The sequence below is a fragment of the Muscardinus avellanarius genome (genome assembly GCF_963383645.1).
Source record: "Muscardinus avellanarius genome assembly, chromosome: 3".
Classification (NCBI taxonomy): Eukaryota; Metazoa; Chordata; class Mammalia; order Rodentia; family Gliridae; genus Muscardinus; species Muscardinus avellanarius.
This window is the reverse complement of record NC_137788.1, coordinates 76,307,350-76,325,659: the sequence shown is the minus strand read 5'-3', so window position 1 is coordinate 76,325,659 and position 18,310 is coordinate 76,307,350. Positions and strand designations below refer to the sequence as shown.

Here is an 18,310-nt window from a genome sequence, read left to right as displayed (position 1 = left end):
GGTGAGGGGTGCAGGCACCCCGGGGTGCCGTAGGGAGCCTAGGGTGCTGCCGCCCAGCCCAACCGCCAGGGCTGTGGAACCCGACCGGGTGGTGGAAGGTTGCGGGGCAAGGGGGAGGTGAGCGCTGTGTTTGGTGATGTCATTGCAAGTCAGTAAGCGGTGAAATTTAACACCAGCCGGATTTGCTTGGCTCCCCTTCTCGCAGGCGGAGCAGCAGCGCAGTCCACGCCGAGCGCTCGCTAGCAGTTGCCACCGGCCCCCTCGCGCAGACTAGATTTCCAAAGTGGGTGTGTGTGCTTGTTTGACAAATGTTTGGGCTCGGGCTGTTTCCAAGGACTTCCCCCACTTCTACCCCTCATCTCCTTCCCTCCCCCTCCCCTTTCTCCTCCCAGGCCCAAAGCCGAGGACTCCGCTGGAGTCACAGAGTCGCCTTTGAACCGCAAGTGAACTCCAGGGCTGCGCGCAGCTGAGCTCCGCTGCCTCGCGGTGCAGACTCCTGCTCGCAGCGCTCCTCCGTTGCAGCTCGGCAGCAGGAATCCTATCTGTCTTCCCCTTCGTGGGCTATTTCCTATCCCACACCACCTCATCTCCCCCCCCCCTCTATTTTTTTTCCTTGTTGCGGGTCTGGAGCATGGTTTTCACGTGACTTCCCCCCCCCCCTTTTTCATGGACAGTACCTGCACCCTTAGCAGTTCGGAGTTGTCTTCTGTTTTCCGTTAGCGCTTCGCTGCACGGACAAATGCATACAAATGCATTTAGGAGCCCACAGCACAAGGCGTGGAAAGGTCTCCCCCACCGCAGAAACGTAAGTAGCCCACCCGCTGGGGAAGGGATTAGACCAGCCCCTCACTCCACCCCCCTGCATCCAAAGAGCGGGCTGGAGATCTGTGGTCCAGCTCCTTGGCACTTTCTGGCGTTGGGAGGGGGTGAGCAGCCGTAGCATCTTCCCCTTGTATTCTCAATTTGTAAAATATCCTGTTTGAAAGGAAGCCTCATGCCAGCTGGTCTCAGATAGTTTATGCTAAAACTATCCTGCGGCTCCAGAGGAAAAACTAGCTGGCAGGGGGCCTGACCTCGGTCGCTGCTCCTGCGCTCCTGAGCTGGGCTCTAGTAGTGATGTCCTCCCGGCTGGGGCTGCAGAGCCCACTGCTCTGCACCCTCCTCCCCTTTTCCTCCTCCAGGGCTCTCCTCCACACAGTGCTCTTCAGGGCGTCCAGCCTGGTGATTGCTAGCACACAGGTCCCTGGGCTCCAGGGGCGCAACCTGGACCGCGGGCACAGGTGTGGGGCATGGTCCTGAAGTGGTGCCTATACAACTATGGGTTTTGGGGCGCGGCTGTACCCACAGGTTCACTGGCAACCGCCTGTTAGAGGCCAACAAACGTGTTGCCCATCTGAGTCGGAGGCTGTGCCCATCACTGGCCTGTCAGTGGAGAGTGGGGCTCACTGCTGGACCAGGGGGGTGGGCAGGATGCAGGGGCGGGGCTGGGAGCTAGAACGGGGTGGCCCTAGTAGGCTGCCCTGGTCCCCTGGAAGAGGGCAGTGGGTTTGGGTTACACAGGTTTGTTTCTGTGCTCCAGAGCGCCAGCGAGAGGGGCGATCACAGCTGTAAAGGTTTTCTTCGGGAGAGACTGCCTCTCGGGAAAGGAGGTGGGAGGAGGGCAGGGGGCAGAGCCACCCGAGTCAGCTGAGGGCAGGCGGAGGCGGGGAGTGGAGAAAGACCGCCTTGTGGCTGTGTTTGTGTGCACATGTGCTTCCCAGCCGCGTGCAGCCTGGCAGCCAAGCCTGGACAGGCTCTAGCATTTTCTGCTGGGACCCTGGAAGCTTTGCTGCCTGGCTTCCCTGCTGCTGCCAGGATGCATCTCTTGGTGCACCCGCATGTCCAAGGAAATAGTTAAGGCAAAGCCCATAACCATGGAAACTCCTGGAGAGAGCCAAGATGCCTCAGGTCAGGTAGACACCTGAGAGCAGTTCAGCGTTTCCCACCTAGGCTCACTCACACCTCCTGGGGCTCCCAGGAAGGAGAAGCTGTTTTCTTGACAAATGTTCCTCTCTGTGGACAGCTCCAGAGAGCTCAGCCAGGCAGGAGTGGAGGTGTGTGTGTATAGGGGGAGGAGTGGGGTGCACAGCAGATCCTGGAGGCCTGGACACATCTTTCTACTGAACCTGGGCAGGTACAAGATGCTCTGCAGGCTCAGGGCCACCAGGAAAGGTTGGGTTCAGCCTGAGACCCCTGCACAGCAGCAGCCCGCTTCCTCTGTGAGTGAGTCCTTTCCCACTGCAGCCCTTCCCAGCCCACGTTGCTGACTAATACTCCCCTTGGTAGCTGTGACCGACCTCGTGGATTTATACAGATCTTCTGCTCCCAGCCTCTGTCTTGTCTGGTTTACACTTCCCTTCCAGACGCTCCCAGAAAAGGCCCTGCATAAATTCTTGGGCAGTTTGGGGTTTGTAAATTGAGTCCAGATGATTGGGGGTAGGGAGGCAGAGAAACCAAAGAATGGATTACACTGGAGGAACTTCTGAGAAAAATTACACCACGTGAATGGGAAGAGAACTCTTGTGGAGAGGTGTCCGCGTGGGTAGAGGATCCCAGAGGAAGGTACTGGGCTCCCCTGATGGCTTAGATGGCTTCAGGCCAGGGCCCTTGCAGTCTTTGGATATCTCATGATATCCAACGTGTTCCATTATGGGAGCCGGTGGGGATAGGCTGTGGAGAATTAAGGGTAATTTATAATTATATCAGAATGCAGAAGCTCACTGCTCTCACCACACACTTGCAAAGTATACACATGGTAGCTAGTGATTGGACCGAGAAATTATTTCTAGAAAAAGAAATCTAATTTTCATTAAGAATTCGGAGTTCTTAGCTGGACTGGGTGGCCTATGCTTGTAATCTCATACTTGGGGGGCTAAGACAGGAGGATGTAAGGTTTACAGCCAGCCTCAGCAGCTTAGTGAAGCCCTCTGCAACCTAGTGAGATCCTGTTTCAAAATTTCAAAATAAAAGAATAAAATAGGTCTGAAGGTAAAACTCAGAGGTAGAATGCCCCTGGGTTCCATCCCTAGAAACACACACACACACACACACACACACACACACACACACACACACAATCAGAATTCTTTATTTTGAAAAAAAATGCCACCAGTCTTTGGCAGAGCGCTGCAAGGGACTTGGGAGAAGCAGCTCATTAGCTGATGATAATGTTAGGCTACTGAATTAAGCCCTGTGGTCTCTAATGAAACCCCAGAGATTTTCATTTTCCACCATCTTTCTGTGGTGATGTTTTGGAAGAAGATGAACAGTTTTTTTTTTTTAAATCATAGTTCTGGTTAGTCGCCCCCAAATATTTATAGTTTTAAAACTAGGTCCTTACAGCCGGGCGTGGTGGCGCACAGCTTGTAATCCCCGCGCTTGGGAGGCGGAGACAGGAGGATCGCGCAGGTTCGAAGCCAGCCGTGCTGGCCTAAGAGACCCTGTTTCAAAAATATAAAATAGGTCTGGGAGTGTAGCCCGGAGGAAGAGGGGCTTCCAGGAACCCCAGTACCACCAAAAAAAAAAAAAAAAAAAAAAAAAAAAACTAGGTCCTTACAGACATCCCCCTCCCTCACTTCTAGATGTGACTTTGTGGAATTAATAGGAATAAAAAAACTAAAACCCCCAAGTCAGTGTTACACATGTTGATTTAACATATCATCAGAAAGTCTCCCAGGCAAACTATTATGGGTAATTAAAGGGTTTCTATAACCAAAAAAAAAAAGTCTTAAATATAAAGATCTTCCTAACTGGCATGAGATTCTATTTTTTTAAAGAGTTGCTTAGTTATATTTGTGTTCAAATAAATGTTTAAAATAAATTGATGTCTCATGGAGAGGAAATATAACTTATGGAAAGTAATTATGAATGTTGTTTAGACATCCTGCTTGGTGATCTATGAGGTTGCAGGAGAAAAATAAATTTTATTACAAGAATGAGAATGGCTATGCTAGCTTCTTTGTCATGCCTTGTAATGGTGACTTTAGAATTTGTAACTCTAGGAGGTGAAATCCAGACATGTCCATTCTCATGCAAGCCTAATATTTTTGTGGATTTACTCTTCATTCAGTAAATGTTTCCTGAGTTCCAACCATATGCCCAGCATGCTTCTACACAGTAGGGATATAATGATTAGGGGACACAGTTTCTGCCCAGGCTAATAGAGGTCATAGTAAATCAAACAACCAAGTCCAACCAAAATGAGATAAGGGTTTATACAGGAAGACTGTGTAACAGTCCTGGGTGGCTACGTGAGTAGGGCAGAGAAGGATAATATTGGGGGGGAAAGGGGGAAACCAACGAAAACAAACTCAAGACTGAGACCTAAGGAGAAAGGACCTGGAATTTTCCAAATTGGGGGGAACATTAACAGGCTCAGATGTGAGACAGCACAGTTCACTTGAGAACCTAAAAGTAATGAAATTAGTTGGACTACAGGCTCTAGAGAAGTGGCTTGAGCTGGAGCTACAGAAAAGAGCAGAGAGTGACCAGCCCTTATTTTATTTTATTTTATTGGTACTAGGGATGGAACCTAGAGGCATTCTACCTCCAAGCTATACCCCAGCCCTATTTTTTTATTCTTTATTTTGAAACAGGGTCTCATTGACTTGCAAAGGACCTTACTAAGTAGCTGAAGCTAGCTTCGAACTGCGAACTGTGACCCTGATCCTCCATCTCAGCCTCTGGAATGCTAGGATTGCAAGCATGTGCCACCACGCCCGGCTATGACCAGCCTTTAAATCGTGTAACTTTCTTAGCTAAATAAACAGAAAGCAGGGGAACCTAATTTTTCATGGTCTTGGGATGAGTATGTAGATAGAATATGGTAGAAAAATTATATATTTGTTGAAGCCCAAGGTCCCTTTGGTAGTTCTGATGGATGAAGAGTGACTGATTAAAAATCCTTAATAATAGCCAGGTATGGTGGTACATGCTTGTAATCCCAGCATTTGGGAGGCTGAGACCAGAGGATTGAGGTTCGCGGACATCCTCAGCTACTTGGTGAGGCCCTCTGCAACTTAGACCCTGTTTCAAGATAAAGAATAAAAATAATAGGGCAGGGGATGTAGCTTGGAGGTCAAATGCCCCTAGGTTCCATCCCCAAACCCGCAAAAAAAAAAAAAATCCTTAATAATAGCAATGTGCCAGAAACTTTGCTATGCTATGCAAGAAGCAATTTAAAAAATATCTGTAGTGTTATTGCATGGACTAATTTAGGTGTATTTTTCTTCCCTTCAACTGGCTGGATTCTAGGCTCTTTGATTTTTTTGAGGTCTTTATGCATTTATCTCCCCATGCTTCATGTATTGCCTGAACATTTGAAATTAACCAGAAACTCTGGTTGGCTTTGCACTGATTAGTTTAAATACTACCTATTGAATTGAATTGAGAGTCTAAGAAATGCATTGTATATACGTTAGTGATAATGTTTTACTCCCTAAAACATTTAACTTTATCCCCATTGTGTGATGAGAGCTTTTTTCCTCCAGTTATTTTAGGAAGGGAGAACAGAAATCTTACTATTTCTGGATCTTAGCTGTTAGTAAAGAGCAGAACCCATAAAGCTGTCATGACTTAGTTTTTGGCATATAAACCCAGTGTAGTGGTAATTGTTGGAATTATGGTTGTATATCACATGTGTGTATGTTTTTCAGAATAGTTCAACCTTTTCATTAACTTAAAAAGAAAACCATCAACTCAGTAGTGTTCCTTATTCATAATGTTTTAAGAGTTTTTTTTTTGTTAGTATAAATTGAATATCCATAGAAGTATCAGCAGCTTGAATACTGAATAATTCCAAAGGATCTCATGGGTACCCTAAATAAAAAGCTGCCTGGCATTCCCCTGCATTGGTTCCTAGAATGGATGATACCACTGTTCAGGAGGTGCACTGGAATAAAAAAGAGATACATAATAGAACACAAATGTATCACTCATCTTTCTGTTTATTGATTTAAAGACAGTAGATTTCCAGAAAATGAATGCTGGGTAATTTTTTTTTTCTGAAAAGGGAGTGGTTACTCAAGTATATTTGTGAATCTCTGCAAGTAACTTGGACCCTTCAGATAAAGAGAAAGTGAATAGCTCACTAAGAACCATCTAGGAGAGGGGCTTGGGGTAGGTATTAAATACCCCTTAAATGTTCTAGGTATGATGTTTAGAGAACTTTATTTGCACAATATTCTGTAGTCATTCACCAGTATTTGGTTATATTTAGATTGTGGCTGATACCAAATTGAAGATGTGGCCAGCAGTGTGTTTCACATTTTGTGAAACATCCTCAGATATCAGTATCATTGGTTATATTTTTGAACCTTTATAGTTTGTTACCATGTTGTTGACTTCTTTAGACATGTTTGCTTTTGTCAATGTTTACTTCTGTTATATACAGAAATCATTTTAATTTTGTAACAGTGGTCCTTAAGCTTATTTACACATTAGAATCCCCTGGGAAGCATTTTAAAATGCCTGTACCATGGATATATTATGCCAGAATATTTGTGAGAAGGGAGAGAAGGACCCAAGTATTAGTGGTTTTTAAAACTTTGCAGGTGATTCCAGTGTGAACCAAAAGAGAAAAAAAAAAAAAAAAAGCCCCCAAACCAGCAGGCAAGGCAGTGTCTGTCGTCTCTGTCTCTGTCTCTGTCTCTGTCTCTCTCTCTTCCCCTCTCCCTCCCTCCCTCCCCCTCCCTCCCTCTCTCATTTTTATTGACTCAGAGCATTCTACCGTTGAGATATATACCCTCAGTCATTTTTATTTTTTATTCTGAAACAGGGTCTTGGCTTCTAACCTGTGATCTTCCTGTCTCCCCCTCCCAAGTAGTGAGATTACCTCTTGAGCATCATTTGTTCTAAAATAATGGTCCTCAGAGTGTGGCTTCCAGATCAACAACCACAGTATCATCTAGAAACTTTTTATAATGCAAATTCTTGAGCCTCACCCCAGATCTTACTGAGTCAGAAAGTCTGGGGGGTGAGGTCCAACTATTTTTAAAAGGCTTTTGAGGTAATTCTGCTGTGGAAATTAAAAAAATAATAATAACATCACTGATGACCTATTGCAGTAGGAAAGCATTAATAGGGGTCAAATAGTATTTGTGTCATGTCATAAAACCAAAAAATAATGTCTATTCAAATCTATTCCAATTAGGCTATAAATTTAAATAGTTAATATTCTAATTTCTCAATTTGAGATACAATCTAAATTATAATTATCTAATTAAAATGTTTATGTCCTAGAGATCTACCACCAAATTTTTAACCATAATCTGTGAATGAGGACCCAGAATCTGCATTTTTCACAAGCACCTTAGGTGGGTTTTTTGGCACACTAACATTTGGGAACCATCAATCTAAATGGATAGCAGATATGGGACTGTTTTATAGGTTCCACTAAAATAGATGAGTCAACTATTTGTTCATATCAGTTGAAATTTTTGCAATAATTTAATTGACTATTTTGTAGAGTTAGTTTAACAACTCTTCGATATTTTACAAAAACCTTGTTTTATATGTTAATTTTCACTTGCAAAAAATGGAAAGTACCATTTTAATATAAATTAAATTTGTGTTCCTTTATATCAAGAGTAGTATAATTTTATATTGTTGCTTTAAACTTTGTAAAAAAGAAGACCTTTCTTACAGTAAGATGCTCTTTATACCAGTTGATAGAGGTAAAATTATCTTATTTATAATAAACAGAAAAGTTCTACAGTAACTTAATAAAAAGAATTATTTCCATGGGGCTTTGCAATCAATCATTGAAGGTATGGGTTACAGAAATGTCATTTGAAGAGTACTTGAGTTAGAATTAAAAGAAAAGAATCAGGGTCTATCTTAGCAAGACATAGTTGTGGTGTATTTATTACTTATAGCACGCTTATTACTTTCCAATATTATCTCTATGATTTTCGTTTGGGAGGAAGATATGGCCCATCATGAGGAATACTTAGAAAAACCTATCAACAGTTTGATTTTATTAGAAGCCAAAACATTTTTGCTTAAAAAGCTTATCAACATGAATAAACATTCTTAATTGTAGTAAAGAGGCATTGTGTCCAGTTACTCATCAAAATGCTCAGCGTTGATATCTGCAGGCCATTGCCGTTCTCAGAACCACAGGATTGAGAATCTCATACAAGTGAACTAAATATGGCGTTCAAATGGCTTTCCCCTATACACATTCATTTATACAAATAAATAGTAATTTCCATCAGCTTATCATAACTTAGGCTAACTAATTATAATTTATATTATTTAGTATAAATACCTATTTCTTTGTATGCAATTACATGTATGGTCATTTGACATAATATAACAATCACAATATCCTCAATACCAGCTCACATTTATTGAGTACTTCCTATAACAGATACTGTTTTGCGTGCTTTACATGAACTTTGTCAGTTAATCTTAAAAAAAAACTTAGGAGGTTTAACATATAAAGAATCTGAGGCATAGAGTGATAAAGTGTGCTCAGGTCACACAGTGAATTCTTACATTGGGACTTTAATCCAGAACCTTTGCTCTTAACCATGCCAATTAAAATAGTTTAATTCTTAATTTTAGAGTGCATTTTGCACTTTAAGTGGTTTATAGGTTGTAAAGGTCTAACAATTTTTTATCTTTTCTTAGGAAACTACTTATTCATTTTATTGTGCTATGTGTGGCTTTGATTACTGTTCATGCACAGGATCAAGGTAAGAAAAGTACTTTGTTATTTATTTACTGCTTTCTGATGGCAAAGAACATGACTTATAAGTTATCACAACCTAAAAGTCAACATTAAACAATAATTTTTAAAATTCCACCCAATATAGTGGGGATGTAAGGGTAAATAAATTAATTTGGGGAGGAAATTGACCTTTAAGAAATTACGCAGATCTTCCATCTGTGAAATTGCTTACATTTTTAAGCAAACTCTCTATAAAAGGGAAGTTTTGTACAGGAAAAAGGCTTTGCTTGTGACTTCATTTTAAGTGGGAGTTTTGGGGGTGGCAAACTGTGACTCAATTACCTTTGCACTTCTTGAAACAACACAAGCATATAATAAATGTTCCCTCTAGATCTGCATCATTAAGAAGCAAAATCTGCATATTAGTGGGCTTGGGATTTTAATTCATGGCCAGGTTTAGAACTTAGTGCCGGCTTTATTTATTTATTTTCTTGCTAATTTGTCGGTTTGGGTTGATAATAGGGTTTTAGGAATCTATGTATATCCTAACTCATTCATTTGTTATACAACATTTTAAAGTATCAATTTCCCACATAGTGTCCTAATTAATAATGATTGAAATATAAATATAATAATGTCTCCGGTTTCAAAGAAAAAACAAATGTTTTTTTATAAGTTAAAAAAAAATCAAAGAGAAAAGTCTTGGAAATATATGGGACTGATGGACATTATCATTTTGGCCCCAATATTTTTTTCTTTTGCTTTACTTGTATCAGGACTGTATGTGGCTGACAAATTACTCATTCTGAGAGAACCAGCCTTTCAATTCAATGATCAACTCAATGAGCCACATGTCAGTTTGGTCAAATAATAAGAACATGGAAAAAGGCAAGTAAAGCCCCAGGCTGGTGGCTCAAGCCTGTAATTCTAGTCCTTGGAGGCTGCGAGAGGAGGGTCAAAGATTCAAGGTCAGCCTCAGCAAGGAGTGAGAATCTCAACAACCTAGCCAGATCCTATTTCTAAATAAAAATAAAATAGGGCTGGGAGTGTGGCTCAGAGGTAGAATGCTCTGGGTTTAATCCCAGAGACACAAGAGAGAGAGAGACAGAGAGAGAGAGAGAGAGAGAGGGAGAGGGAGAGGGAGAGGGAGAGGGAGAGGGAGATGGAGAGGGAGAGGGAGAGGGAGAGGGAGAGGGGAGAGAGAAAGAGAAAAAAGGCAAGTAAATTGTGAATGAAATATGTGCAGGGTAGATGAGATGCAAAAGGAGTGGTGTTTTATCCAGTTTACCAAACTTGTAAGTAAATCCAACCAAAAATAAAAAATATTCTGCAAAAAAATTCTACTTGGCCCAGTGTGGTGGTGTATGCTTATAATCCCAGTACTTGGGAGGCTGAGACAGGAGGATCACACAGGTTCAAAGCCAGTATTAACTACTTAGTGAGGCTCTCAGCAACTTAGTGAGATCCTGGTTCCAAATAAAATAGAAAATAGGTCTGGGAGTATAGCTTGGAGGTAGAAAGGCCCTGGGTTACTTCACCAATAACACACACATGCACACACACACACACACACACACACACACACACACACACACATTCTACTTGTATGGAACATGTACAGACTTTTTTCCTTGTCATTATTTCCTAAACAATACAGTAAAAACAGCTACTTATACAGCATTTACATTGCATTAGGTATTGTGAGTAATCTAAAGATTAAAGTAGACAGAATATGCATAGTTTACATGCAAATACTATATTTTATATAAGGGACTTGGGCCTCTGAAGATTTTGGTGCCCCACAGATACTGTAGGACAACTGTACTGTATCAAGTATACTGTGGATGGATTGAAATATTTCCTCAAAAGCATTATCTAATTCTCTTATTGGAAGAAAGTGTTAAATTAGGCCACGTCATGTGTAACTTCATGAAATGGTCTTCTTGGCCAAAACATTTATTTTACTTAAAAATGAAGAAAAAACTTACTTAAAAATGAAGAAAAAACTTACTTAAAAATGAAGAAAAACTATATTTTAATCATTTGTTTCTATTACCATTTATTATGCACAAGTCACTTTACTAGTAGGATCTACATTTTCTTCACCACTGCTTTATCCCAGGTCTTTTCCAATGAGGCCCAGGATTAGAATTGCTGAAGCCATGATTAAGGAGATGATGTAACCACTGCCAGGGTAAATGGGAGAACCACAACATGAACTCAGGCATTGTACTGCAAAGTCTGTGTATCTTTGAACCACAGAAAAGACTTAAGAAAGAGAATAGTCATTCTTCATTCCATTTATATTTTTGCCATATTCCTTGCCAGTGGATTATTCCTGTTCTCAAAATGAATGTGCAGAATAGCTGCTATAGATGCAGAAGCTGAAGACCCAAAAGTGGTTTGCCCAGGCCAAGGACAACATGAATCTTACCATCTTTAAAGATGAGACTTTCTCCAATACATACCCTGCTTCACAGTTTTCTCAATTGCTAGTTCCTGGCATTATGAATTTAATAACTTGCAAAGTATTAGACACCTAGGAAAAGGCACAATGGAATGAAATATTTGCCAATAGGTTGTTTTGTTAATAAAATACAAAAAGTGTTATTTTACCGCAGGATGAACACCATAATTAGTAATCGTACCATAACAATAAAATTTTGTCATGTGCAAGCATGTGTGTGTGTGTGTTTGGTGTTTGTGTGTGTGTTACTGGAGATCAAACCCAGGGGTGTTCTACCTTTGTGAACTACTATCTCTCATTCATGTTGGATCTAGTTTCTTGGTAATCAGATTTTTCTTTTTCATGGTCTGTTTCCTTATTTGGGTAGAATATATCCTTCAGTGGCATCCTGAGACTATGTTCTTAGGTAATACAGTTCTTGTAATATTGCATGTCTGAGAATGTGTTCATTGTATCCTTATATTTAAGAATAGTTTAGGTGAGCACAGAACTTTTGGCCATAACTATTTTTCTCCTCAGAGTTTATTTTATTTTTTATTTTTTGGTGGTACTGGGGGTCCTGAAAACCCTTCTACCTCCAGGCTACACTCCCAGACCTGTTTTCATACTTTTTTATTTGGAAACAGGTCTCTTAAGCCAACGCGGCTGGCTTCGAACCTGCGCCATCCTCCTGTCTCTGCCTCCCAACACAGGGATTAGGAGCATGCGCCACCGCGCCCGACTCTCCTCGGAGTTTAAAAGGCTTTCATCTTGTCTTCTGGCTTGCAGAGCTGCTTTAACAAATCTGATGTTATATTAATTCTTGATTGTTTTTACATGACTTTTTATACCCTTCTTTAAGCTCTTTAAGATCATCTCTTTATCCTTAATGTCTTGAAATTTCACAATAATGTGCCTGGGATCAGCTCTCTTCTCAACCTATAGTACTGGATACTCAGCAGACCTTTTCAACATGGAAACTTACCTTTAATTTTTTGGGGGGAATTATCCTCTCTTATGTCTTTCTGATATAATTATTTATTCTTTCTGAAATTTGTTAGGTCTTCAGGATTGGATCTTCTTTTGGACCTTCAGGACTGTGCTTCTTATTTTCTTTAAGATCTTATTTGTGTTTATTTTATGAGTTATTATTGCAAACATTTTTATTTTTATTTCTGCTATGTTTAAATGTTTTAATGGCATTCTCATGTTCTTTCTCTATCCTCCTCATCTCCCTTTTTCCCTCCACTTAAAAAACATTATATTCTATTTCTTATAATATCTTCTCTTACCTCTCTAAGATAAAAATAATCTTTTTAAAATTCTGCTTCCCACACTTTGTTTTTCTCAAACTTTTTTTTAGTCAGCCTTCTATTTTAAAGAAATTCTTTTTAGGTTTGAAGATGCTAAAATATGTTATCATTTGAAGATGCTAAAAATATGCTTGGAAACTATTTGCATGAGTAGGCTTGTCAAGTGAGATGTTTCACATAGAGGATGATTAAGCAGAAACCTGTCTGACCATCTTGTTGGACCACAAATGTCTGATGCTATAGGATTATATTACAGAAGAAACCTCCAGTATCTTACCTGTAGAATGACTTCCTGGTTGCCAGTATGACTTGAGTCTGATTTGGAGAGTTGTCTGTCAGTGCAGATTATGAATGTATATCTATGCCAGGTCCCTTCTTCACATGTTACTTCTTTTCCACCTTGTATTATTGGTCTAATTTTCTACATAATTAACCTTTAATTTCCTATTATGATCTCAAAGCTTATATGCGTTTGCAATACCTCATTCACCAAAGTGAAAATGTATGCTTCAGTACTGAATCAATTCTTGAGGCTTTTGGTAATTTTTCCATATCAGTTGACTCACCCGCCATTAGCATCTGCCTCTACCAGCCCTTAGTATTCGTTTTTTTCCAGCTCTGCTAATCCATGTGCTCTTAGTTTTTCAAAACTTTGTTGAAATCTCCTGCCTGTTGTTGTCTCTTCTAATCATTCATCTTCCTTGTAGTTTAAAACTCTTTCCTTATTTTCATATTAGTGAGATTTTTAAGACTGAAAATAAACCTCTCTATGATTTTCTAGGATTTTAAATAATCCTTTACTTCTGATCATAGTTAAGAAAAACCACTTTAAGAATTTTCTTAATAAACATAAATTTTATGTAAATTTACCTTTTAATCAAGTTTTAAATGTAGCCTTGTAAATAAATGATTCTATTTTATAAGGCTGAGAATTATGAGTATTTGACCGAGACACCTACCTTTTCTTACCTTAATAAAGGATTTATTCCTTTTTACTTTACTGCACTCGTGAGCTTGGCTGCCAGTGAGATATTGCCATAACTGAACACCACTCCATGGTGAATTATACCATGCACAATGTACAATTAATTATCAGTATGGCACATCTTTTCCATCTTCTGCTAATATTCTAATTCCTAGGTATGAAAACCACAAATGTAGAAAATCTATGTGTGGAATACTCATCCCCAGGAAGAGTATTTTCTATACAAATGAATCCAAAATGTGTTTATTGTTAACAAGGAAGCAGCTCATTCAGGCTGCAGTAACTCCAAGTGCTTTCTGCCCAAAATTCCTACTGGGCACTTATCCAAAAATTGTTAACTTAGCTTATAACTTAGTTTCTCACTTTACAAATAAGTGTGAATTTATCTTTTTATATAGAGTAAATGTGTTATTTACATTAAGAAAACTTACGGAAACGATTCCACTTTTGAAATACCCAGTGTGCTAGTAACACTTTTCGGCACAGGTGTCCTGGAAACAGAAGTCTGGGTTGAAATCCAGTCTTCGCCACTTAGTAATGATGAAATACCAAACTACTCTGAGCCTCATTTCAACAACTCTAAAGTGAAGATGATAAGACTTACTACACATAGCTAATGGGTGAACAAACTGAGATAGCATATGTAATGTGTTTAGCACAGTGCCTGTTACATAATGAGGGTACAATAAATTTTAGTAGGAAAAAAAAAAAGGCCGGGCGTGGTGGCGCATGCTTGTAATCCCTGCGCTTGGGAGGCGGAGACAGGAGGATCGCGCAGGGTTCGAAGCCAGCCACACTGGTTTAAGAGACCCTGTTTCCAAAAATAAAAAATAGGTCTGGGAGTGTAGCCCAGAGGTAGAAGGGCTTTCAGGAAACCCAGTACCACAAAAAAAAAAAAAGAAAAAAAAAAGAGAATACCCTAGATCCTTTCATTTTCTTATATCTTCATAATATTTAAAAAGCAAAATAAAATAAAAGAATTGATTTCAAATAATTCCCTTTAGTTCCTTAACTATGAACTGGAGCTTGCATTTGAGTCCTGATTTGGCACTACTTTTTGGTTGAGATTTTTAAAAAATCATACACAAAGAATATAGGACATTTATCTAGTTAATTTGGTCAGTTCAGATAAATTGGCAAGGAAAAGTATGTGAAGGCCTACATTATTTTATTTGTGTCTTAGAAAGTGGAAAGAATATAGCTTTAGGATCCTGACTGACCAAAATAAATTAAATTTTATATATTTATTCTATTTTTATTTTATTTTATTTTGTCATACCAGGGATTGAACCCAGGGGAGTTCTATCTTTGAGCCACACCCCAGCCCTATTTTAATTTTAGTTTGAAACATGTTTTCACTAGGTTACTGAAAGTCTTGCTAAGTTGCTGAGGGTGTCCTCAAACCTGCAATCCTCCTGGCTCAGCCTCCCAAGTACTGGGATTACAAGTGTGCGCCACCACACCTGGCTAAATGAAATTTTAAAACAGTGAAAATTCATTAAAAATAAGTACTATCCTAGTCAGCTTTTTGTCATTGTGACAAATACCTTAGAAAAACAATTTAAAAGAGGAGAGATTTGTTTGGGCTCAAAATTTACGAGTTTCCAATCCAGGTTCATGAGTGCCACTGTGGACCTGAGGACAGCCCAACACCTCAGGGCTGCTAGGAAGCAGAGAAATAGGAAGGGATGGGGGACAAAATTATAGTACCCAAAGGCACACCCCTCCACCTAGGTTCACCTTCTACAGCTTCCATCACCTCTTAATGATCCATCTAGGGACAAACACCTCAACGGATGAACCCACTGACGAGAGCCCTCGCGACTCAGTCATTTCCCAAATGCCTGCCCTGATCACGGCCACACTGGGGCTGAGCCTCGCAACAGGGCTCAGGTACATTCCAGGTCCAAGTACTTGGTAATTCAATTTAGTTCTTTAATAGTAAGAGTTGATACTCTAATATGTTATACTCTATAAAGTGGTATTATTCTTTACTTTTTTAATCTACAAATTGATAACTTTATTGGTACAGGGGATTGAGCTCTAGGACACACCACCTTTGAGATATATCCTTAGCCTTTTTACTTTTTTAATTTGAAACAGGGTCTCAGTAACTTGATGAGGCTGGCCTCAAACCAGTTACTAAGATATGTAAAAAAAAAAAAATCCCTACACTTGAAGGGTAAGTATAACTCTACCTTTGGTCTTCCAGTTTGAGAGAGAATATTGAAATGGTTTGTTTCCTGTAATTGTAAAATGACTGTAGCCATTGGCTCTTCATATTTATTTTCTTGGGTATAGGCTGTACTTCCCCACAGAGTCGATCATATATTCGATCATCTAACTAGATTTAAAGTCAAAGACTTGGATGTGGCAGTTTTATCATCGACTGAAACTAAACTTCTTCCCTCTCCTCCTTCCACTGTATTCCACCCCCTTTCATTTTCCTTTTCCCCTCTTTCTTTGATTCTAACTTTGGATAATGATATTAGCACTGCTTACCAGATACATTGCAAATAAAAGGCAACTTATCAGTCAGCTTTGCAGCCATAGAAGACTGATTTATAATAGCATAACAAGAAGGGATCCATTTCTCATTAGTGTGTAACAAAACAACAACAAACAAAAATTACACTGAAGGGGTCAAAAAAGAGTAATGCTTAGTGGCTTGTGGTGGCACATATCCATCTGTAGTCCCAACAAATTGGAAAGCCGAGGCAGGAGGATTGTTGGGACTCAGACATTTGAGGCCATTCTGAGCAACATAGCAATATTCCATTTATTAAAAAGAAAAAAAGTAACACTCAAACTGAATCTTGTAGGGCGAGTAATGCTTGACATGGAGGACACTTTTAGCAGGACTTTGAAGGAATGGGATAAGAAATCTGATAAGCTTTGATATGGCAAGAAGATCAAGGAAGAAAAAAAATATAGGGAGTGCAGAATGCCATGGAGTGAGCACCTCTGTCACTAAGGGAAGAATGAGCAGGTGGTAGTGTGAGGTCAGAGGGCAGTTCTAATGCCAAACTCAAGTTTAGGGGCCCCAAGATCACCCGTAATTTGAATAACTTTAGAAAGACTCATGGAACTCACTTGTATTTGTTATGTTCACAGTTATGATTTACTAGAACAAAAGATACAAAGTGAAATTAGTCCAACTGAAAGTTTAGAACATGCCCAACAGAACACAATCTGAACAAATACCATGAAAATGAGTTTAATAGGTTTAAGGAATAAGAAAAGGCTAGTTTGTCTAGAGCAAAGGTAAGATGACATGAGAAGAGACCAGACCAGAGAGATAATAAGAAGGAATGAGTTGACATAAGTTTCATGTGCTCTAAAAGCCACTGAAGTATTTCAGTCAGGTGAGGGGCATGATCTAATCTTATTACAAAAAAGATTATTCTGACTGCTTTGTGGTTGTAGGGCTCTGAAGTAAGAAAAACAAGGTTTGGGGAAAATATATTGAGTTAGAAGTGCTTTGGGGACATCTGATCTCTACTGGATAAATTCAATAAGCAACTGGATATGCAAACCCAGAAGAGAGGTTTGTGAGTCAGCACATGTGGTTGCTGAAGCCATGGTTTGGATGAAGTCACTAGGCATGGTGTTTACTGTAAAAAGGGCAAGGCGTTGTCCTGGTGACACCACCATTATGCTACATTTTAGGAGCAAATAGAGGAAAGAGATAGAGTCAGTTCTGTTTTCCTTCTGTTCTCTGGTGACATGTGCTTAACAGTCACCAGGTTAAGAGATTGGCTCTTCCAAGACAGCCTGTGTTCAAAATTCTGCCTCTATACTTCCTAGTTGGGTGACCTGGGGCAAATAATTTAACTTGGTGACTGACTTTTCATAACTTAAGTGGGGGTAAAAATAGTACCTATCATACAGGATTGTTGTGAGAATTATGTGACTGAATACGGTAGCATTCTTAGAATGGTGCATACTATATAGAAACAATTTAATAAATAAATCTATTCTCTTTTATTGGAACTTTATAACAGTGAGATTTTTAGTGATGCATTCACATACACACATAGCACAACTTGGTCTGTTTCTTTCCCTCTACCTTCCCATACCCTTCTTTCCTCCATCCCCAAACCCCTTTCACTCTTCTGTTGGTATCTCTCCTATTTTCATGTCACTCCTTTTCCTTCCTGTTTGTTCTCTCTTGCTTCCACAGTTGAGAACAACATGAAATCCTTGAGTTTCTGACTGTGGCTCATCTCACTTAGCATGATGTTTTCCAGTTCCATTCATTTACCTGCAAGTGACACATTCTGTTCTTTTTTCATGACTGAATAAAATTCCATTGTGAATATATTTCTTTTATTCTTTCTTTTTTTTCTTTTTTCTTTTATTGGTGCATTGTAATCATACATCTTGATGAATTTCAGCGTGGTCGAGTCATGCATGCACACATTACGCATTGAGCCCTCCTCCAGTTCCTGTCATATTTTATCCCTCTCTTCTCCTTCCCTTGCTCAACACTGTACTGAATTTTCTTTATCCATTCATCTGTTGATGGACACCTAGTTGGTTCCATAACTTGGCTATCTTTATAAATGATAAAAAATGTAAAAAATTATAAAAAATGTAAAAAATTATTTAAAAATGTAAAGCATTTAATATAGTTCTTGCCTTATAATCAATATTCTTTAAGTGGTTTTTGATTTCTAACATGAGCTGGATTGAATTTTGTAGATAGGGCTACTTATCAAACAAAAAATTTATTGCAGACAACTTATGGACTGATTGATGCATATGTTGGTACCAAGTACCCAAATTTAAATATAAATGGTATTTTGGTAATATCTAGGGCCATGTTAAAAATTTTATTCTCTAGAAAGAAG

General features: G+C 39.6%; 1 protein-coding gene across 1 annotated transcript in view; it reads left to right on the top strand.

Moving 5' to 3' along the window:
* Positions 1-749: 749 nt before the first annotated feature.
* COL24A1 (collagen type XXIV alpha 1 chain) overlaps positions 750-18,310 on the top strand; it is a gene marked incomplete at both ends in the record, with an annotated part of 326,813 nt that continues 309,252 nt past the window's right edge. The window contains 2 exons of the mRNA XM_080692101.1: positions 750-805; positions 8,674-8,738. Of these exons, the coding sequence (XP_080548227.1) occupies positions 750-805; positions 8,674-8,738 (121 nt within the window). The remainder of the gene's footprint in view (positions 806-8,673; positions 8,739-18,310) is intronic.